The 7,259-nt window shown below is 41.6% G+C and overlaps 1 protein-coding gene across 4 annotated transcripts in view; it reads left to right on the forward strand.

Annotated features, from left to right (window-relative positions):
- Positions 1–1,591, forward strand: part of HERC4 (HECT and RLD domain containing E3 ubiquitin protein ligase 4) — a 37,234-nt gene extending 35,643 nt beyond the window's left edge. For all 4 annotated transcript variants that reach the window (XM_030029713.2, XM_041127154.1, XM_030029712.2 and 1 more), the window contains one exon: positions 219–1,591. In XM_030029713.2, coding sequence (XP_029885573.1) covers positions 219–427 — 209 coding nt within the window. In that variant the 3' untranslated portion in view covers positions 428–1,591. The remainder of the gene's footprint in view (positions 1–218) is intronic.
- The last annotated feature ends 5,668 nt before the right edge of the window (positions 1,592–7,259 follow it).

Below are 7,259 nucleotides of genomic sequence, written 5' to 3' on the forward strand. Positions count from 1 at the left end.
CACTTGCTATAGTTAAGAATTCATATGTGTGAGCTGGAGATAAGGTTAAGTCATTATTCCCTGTTTTTCAAACTTACCAGAACAACTTCAGTGTGAAAAGTTAACCACTGCTGGAATAATTAGAAGATGCAAACAATGATTAGAACTGCATATATGACACACACAATGTTAGTCTTAAACTACTCTCAAGACTTTGTTTGTTTGTTTTTTCTTGGCAGTGTTTCTGACAGGCAGTGATCGTATTCCAATTCTTGGAATGAAGTGTCTTAAACTAGTCATCCAACCAACAGGAGGTGGAGAAGGTTATCTTCCGGTAGCTCACACTTGCTTTAATCTTCTTGATCTTCCAAAATACACAGATAAAGAAACCCTAAAGTCTAAGTTGATCCAGGCTATAGATCATTACGAAGGTTTCAGTTTAGTATAACTTCAGAAATGAGAGTTCTGTGTAATGTGGGATCATTAAACTAACTTTTTGTGTCTTTCTTGTGGTGGTAAATTCAGTGGATTAAATGATGGAGTTGATAATATAACTGATTATTTGAAAAAATGTTCAGCGGTACGGATATTCATGGGAGCCAAAAAACATTTACAAAAATGAGGAACTGTCTTAACACATAACCTTCTTGTACAGAACCATGTGGATTTTGCCATCTTACAATAAAAACAACAGTATTGTGAATGGGAGTCAAGTTTCACTAACATGAATTAACATTTCACCTTATGCAAACAATTTGGCGTGTGAGTGCATGAGAGACTTGCTTAAGTTTTTCAAATCACTTAGTAAGAACATTTAACTTTTTCCCTAATAAATTCACTTGGTAACTTTTCATTTTGTAAATAATAAATTTTTGTGACAAAATAATTATGTTCCAATAGCAGTATGGTTTCTATTGCTTGTAATTGAATATGAGCTTATTTTATGGCTTTTAACAAAAAAAGTGACTACTCTGATTTCTGAAGATATATATTTTTCTGGTTTGTTTTAAGAACCTTAATGAAAGTGATTGTTTAAGAGACATTCATCTTCACAATGTACAATCCATGAAGCAGTCACTTAGTGCCGATACAAAACTGCATCCAGTGGCATTTTTAATATGTGGATGGACAAGCAGACTTAATACACTGTTTTATTTTTAAGGACTGATTCTGTAATTAAGTGGACACAATTATAAAAGAGGTTAATTTATCATTTGAAACCTCTGCAGCCATGTGTCAAGAATACAGCTTAAAAGAAAAAGATGCACCAGACAATTGTTGCTGTCAAGAGGTTAAACGTTTATTTTTAAATGCTGAAAGCGTAGTTTATGGTTTCTAATAGAATTTTCACTTTTTTCCAGATAAATGCATTTGAAATAACTCTTTAACACCCCCCTCCCCTTTTCTTAAGATTTTATTTTTAGTATAATTGCCCTGAGACGATTGTGCTTAGCTGGACACTTTCGGATTTGACTTCCCTTCTCTGGTTAAATTCCAGATTTTGTGGTGTTAATGCATATGTGACTTGCAGCTGTGAAAAAAATATTTATTTTTTTTAGATTTTTAAATGCAGTGAAAAAATTCAAGCTATAATAAAAGACTTGAATGAAAACCTTTGTTGGTTGATGTGTATGGATGCTTGCATCATGCATATTTCTTCAACTGGAGGGCAAATTTTGCATGCATTAAATCGAGAGTACAGCTAGGATACCAAGAATCTCACTTGAAAAGCAGGGAAGTTCACTCATAATAAATTGTATAACATGCAGTTTCTGTGCTGACAGTGGATGTGGATATAATACAAAGCAGTCAGTACAGTTAAAATCATTCTTTTTTCCTTAACACTGTGTTCTTACAGCTTTCTCATGCAGCTCAACCTCTAGTAATTTCTTTGTATGCAGCCCATATTCCATCTTTTCCACCATTTGTTACCTGGCTGGGAAATTCTCCCTGTTGACGAAAAACAAGAAACCAACAAATACTAAAGCAGCTTAATCTTACTATACATGGAAGAAAGAAAAGGAGAAAGATTGTGTATTATTACATGATCAAGTGCTGGTTTTTTCCTGTGGGACTCTTGCTTCATTCAGTGTACACAGTTGATGGTGTTCACTGAATAATAGGGGGTTTTTATGTTCCGTTGTGCAGGTCCAAGTCTAATTTAGTGCGTATCATCTAAACCCAGCACTGTATATATGTATCTAATTTCCCTATGGGACTTTCTCTGATTTTTGCTGTATTGGGTTTTTCATCAATACTGATATTAATCTGAAAGATGAGCAATAGCCTTATTCTGTAGATGAGGGGGTCTGAGACAGAATCCAAGCCATAGTTACTGAACACTTGCCAATTTTTGGTGCCCAATTTAGAATGTGCTGGAGGACTTAGATGTCCTTTATCTTTGAAGCGCAGTAATTGTTGACTAAAACTGCTGTGGCAATTTCTTCGTGTTGCTGCAAAAGTTTCTCCAGCATCGGCAAGACATATTTCTTACTCTCCCGGAAGTTTAGTGGACATCAGTAAGTGTTGGGAGGGTGGGGGCGTTGAACGGTTTGTTAAATGTCATGTTAAGAACCCACTGGCGGAGCAGGGCTAGAGTCACTTTCCTCAGGGCAGCATTCACCTGAGACTTCTTTCTTAATTTTGGCCTTGGTTTTTTCCACCTCTGCAAGAAATGGAGTTGGGTCCTATAGAGCATGATCGTATTTGCTAAACGCTCCTGATTATTTTACAGGTGTTAGCTCATTCTGTGCAGTGAGACAGGTGCCCTGTTGCAAAACAGACATTACCTACGTAACAAGGTAAAAGACTTTTTTGTAGTACTAGAAGAATTACTAGTCATTGTATTACTTCTGTCAAGCGGTTTAATACTTTCTGCAATACTTATGTTGCCATTAGTTTTGTTAACAGTCGTAACAGCCCTGTGAAGGATCTCTACAGAAGTTGTACACTTAAGGGTTTCCTCTGGCTGGAAAAAGGTGGGTAGCAGGAACTGCTTTCTGTTTCTTGGATCAAGTATCATTTTGCATACAGTATTTGATGCTGTGCATCATGTGTGAAAGGGAAAAAAAAAAAAATTCCCTTCCATTCTATGCTTAGCCAAAATAGCCATGATGTTAAGAAAGCCTAGGGCCTTCCTCCTTACCAAATCTCCAATTAATCAGGAAAGCTGGCATACCACTTTTCTAAAAGGATAATGTGAGCAATTGGGGGATAGTAGCAGTTTGGGCTGCAGTGGGAGCATTTTACAATAATTCCAAGTCTTTAAAGAAAGTCTTTTTAGTTGATAATTAGATTAGCATTTTGATGAAGATTCAGGATTATCACTGGAGAATGGTAGTTGCATGTCAAACTTGTATCCATCTCCATCACGGTTACTAAAGGAGGACTTGTCATAGCAGTGCAGTCGGGTACTGGATTTACTGCGCCTGTCACATTAGTACAGGGCTGAAGATGGAATTTGCGTGGCAGAACTGCACAGGCTGTTTCAACTATATGTGTAGCGGAAGTTTGTCCCTCATTTTCCAGGGAAAAAATCTAAGAACGCTGTCACCCTGCGCCAGGGTAGAACTGTTAAAGCGGTGAGCCCTGCTTAAGCACAATGACTTGTCTCCTTTGGTACTTCATGGGAGTTACTACTAATAAGGTTGTTATTAATGTAGAGCATCAAGCTGTGGAATTCCCTTCAAGAAGGTTTATACGCTACTTTAAAAAGGATTTTAATTCATTGCATTGCTCTCTGCTGCAATAAACTTGATTTATCAGGAATAAATGAAGTTTAATGTAATCAAATATAAACCACTATAAAAGAGAGCTCTCTATTGAAAGGCACATGAGGTTCTGCAGTTAAAATAAATGCAGAATAAAAGCTTTCTTTTAATAATATAATTTTCAGCTTGATAGACTTGTATATAGTGAGCACCACATGAATGGCTGTGTTGACTTTCTCTGTTGTGCAACCAGAACTATGTACTTGTGTGCCATGTACAACTGTCTTAGTTGTTGCAGGAGGGGGGAAAAAAAAAAAAAAAGAGGAAGAACAAAATACTTGTTTCTCCTGTTAAGTGACAGTTCCTGCTGCTTAACAAGTGGGTGTTTCTTAATTGTAGGTCAATGTGGGGTTTGGGTGAACTACTAATCAAGCTACTCTTTCTGACTTCCAAGGGGCTGTACAGGTTTGTGTTAATCAAGTTTGGAGCAGTAACTTTAAAAACCTTACCTTGACCTTGAAAGGCTTAGAGCATCTTCTGTCACCTGCCAGAGCCAGATTTGATGCTACACCTTAGAGCCCCAGGAAATCCCCTTGACTGTTTTCCTGGAATACGTCCACACTTAATAAAATAACACCACCAGCCATAATTTCTATATGCTTGAGTTCCCTGACCATTTGACTGAGTCCTAAATTTTTTTTTTTCTTGAGGAAAGGAGCCTGTTCATGCCTGTACACAGCGTTTAACTCTGCTACTGGTTAGACTGACTTCCTTTCTACTAGTGGAATATGTTAAAACTCTCTAGCTGCAAACCTTTGCCGTCTCATTTCTGCACTGATGCAGATCGGGTGAATGAGAAAGATGTCTTTTACCTTCTGTCTACAAGACAACTGGGGGAAAAAAACCAAACAAAGCACCTAAACCCAACTGTGGCAATACCATAGGCATACTAGAACTTTGCAAAAGTGTTTTACGTACAGAGCGACTCGTTTCTTACTACCAGTTGACTGAACAGTCCGAGTTCCTGCATATCACTTGGGTTTGAACATACTTTATTGATCTTTTCCAAACCAACAACATAATGTGTTGCTGATGCCAGGAGTGTGATCAAAGAACTTGTGTAGGTGAGGGTAGCGGTCAGCATTACCTTTTTTTCTCCAGCCAAAGGCACATGCGTCAATCTCAGTTTATTAGAAAGGAAAAGGAGGTTTATGAATCTTGTTCCACGTATGAACTACAGAGCTGTGCTGTTCAGCATAGCCGTGTCAGTGTGTACGATGCTAGTGGGGATCTTTATCTCACCCAGGCTCCAGGCTAGTCTTATCAATGGGTCATACCCAGAGCACACCAATCCTACACTGGAGTGCAGTGCCTGCGGGGCCGAGAATACCTACAGCTATTCACTGCTTTCCCCCACATGCCTGATTACATCAGGAATTTCCCTGAGGAAACAAAAAATTAATGTTCCGTGAAGACTTCAGTTTGAATAGAGTGCAAAAGTTAAGTTTCCTTCCCTTTTTTGAGCTTTCCATTAGAAGGAACAGAGCTGCCAGACTGCAGCTAAAACCTAACTTCCTATAGAAACTGTATTTGCCATGTCTTTGAAAAATTCTAAAGGTGAAACTAATTTAATTATTTGTGCCTTAATTCTGTGCAGAGGCTAAGCAGGTGCACCTGCTAGCAGCAATGCTTGAGTACTCTGGGAGCTACGTGTAGCATCTCAACAAGCCTGAGGCCATCCACTGGCAAGGTACGAATATCTTAACGAATATCTTCACTCACTCTGGCAGTAAACGAAGGGAGAGGCTAACTGAGGAGGTAAGGGAGATCAGTAGGATCTTTAGAGGAGGGAGTAGGTGGGATGGTTGTGGCCGCAGCCCTGCAGCAGGCTGTGGTGGTGCGGAGGTCAGCGCAGCCCGGTGCCCTCCCTGGGGGGTCTCGGGGATTTCTGCAGCCCCCTCCTCTCTCTGGGTGGCCAGCAGCGGGTGCCTAGAGAAGTGTCAAAGGTTGGGGCGAGAAGGTAGCCGTGCCCCACGGTCAGGACCAGACGGCTCCCAGCTGGCAGCGGAGCGCTCTCAAACGAGGGGCCGGCAGGGTCGGTCTCCCCGTCCCGCGGGTTGGGAGAGCCGGGAGCCGTCGTCTCCCACCGGTTCCTGCGGCCGTTGCGGAGGCGGTAAGCGGGGCTGCCGGTGCGGCCGTTCCGTCCCGGCGTGCGGGTGAGTGCTGGGCTCCAGCTCGGCCCTTCTTGGGGCGGTAGGTGCGATGGGGTTACCCGAGACTGCCGGGGCTCTGCGGCAATCGCCCGTGTGCTGTTGGAAAGAGGGTGTCCTTCGGCTGAGGCTTGTGCTCGGGAGCTCTGCTTTGTCCTTTGGAAGTATTATGAGTAATAATTGTACAGAGCAAGGGAGGAAAAAAAACCAAAACAACCCGCTGAAATGTTTGTATGTTGTCTTTAAGGACTTTGGAGTCGCATTTCTTTGCGGTTTTCAAAAAACTTATCCGCTTACGAGGAACATGTAAAATCTGTAACTTCATTTGTAGTTTGCGTGTGCTTGCTTTGCCAGTGGCTGGGCTGTGGGGTTTGTGGGGACGGCAGAGTATCTCTTGCTCTGTGAAAGTAAAAACAGCCCCGCAGTCACAGAGCGCTCGGGTTTGTGTCTCTTGAGAAACTTAGTCCTTTAAAGACTTGTGGTCACGTATCTGCTTCCACCATCTCCAAGGCAGGATGAATATACGCGTAGGGTGTGCCTCACAAGCGTTTGCTTGGTCTGTTGTTTAAAAGGTCCGGTATAAATAGTCGTAGCAGAGCTCTGGGAAGCACTCTGTCCCTGTATTTCACTTGAGCACTGCTGGACTGGGTTAATCTGAGGTACAAACCGTCTCCACCTGTAGCTAGTCCAGGTGCTTACAGGAGAGCGTAGCGAGAGGAAAATACTCTTTTCCTTGGAATCCTCCTCAAGAGCTTCGGTAGTCCTGTCCCGCTTGAATTTGCCCAATTCCTTTTTGAGGCCGCTTTGAGCTCCCCCAGCGTCCTACGGCAGGGAGTCCCACGGTTTGTGTGCGATGACGGTTTACTTCGTTGCGTCTGCTTTTCTGCATCTTCAGCTGAATGGTCCTTGGGCCTCATGGTGGGAGGGTAAATAGCAACTCTTTTCCCTTCATGCACCATTATTAATATTATTATTACTTTTCCTGCTGAGTCCTGCTAGCAGCCTGTGTGTCTTCTCAAAACTGCTGAGCAAAGAGGGACGATACCAAGGGTACTGTTCTGACTCCATGACTCCTCTTGATGCGTTATAGCTAGTTTAGAACCCATTGTTATGCAGACACGGCCAGTTGTTTTAGCCTGAAATTCTGCTTTTTGAACTGGATTTTATTCTCCAGTCACTCGGTAGCTAAGTATATTATGCAAATAGTTGCAATGGCCTTTAGATTTGACCATTCTGGTTCGGTGTTTAAGCATAGACATTGAACTTGAGGTACTGAACTGTGTCTTCCTTTTTCTCAAACTTTTTTCAATTTTTCAGATTGATTCTGAATGCTGGTTTCATTCAAATTTTGTACTCTGAT

Source organism: Aquila chrysaetos, chromosome 11, assembly GCF_900496995.4.
Source record: "Aquila chrysaetos chrysaetos chromosome 11, bAquChr1.4, whole genome shotgun sequence".
NCBI classification, from domain to species: domain Eukaryota; kingdom Metazoa; phylum Chordata; class Aves; order Accipitriformes; family Accipitridae; genus Aquila; species Aquila chrysaetos.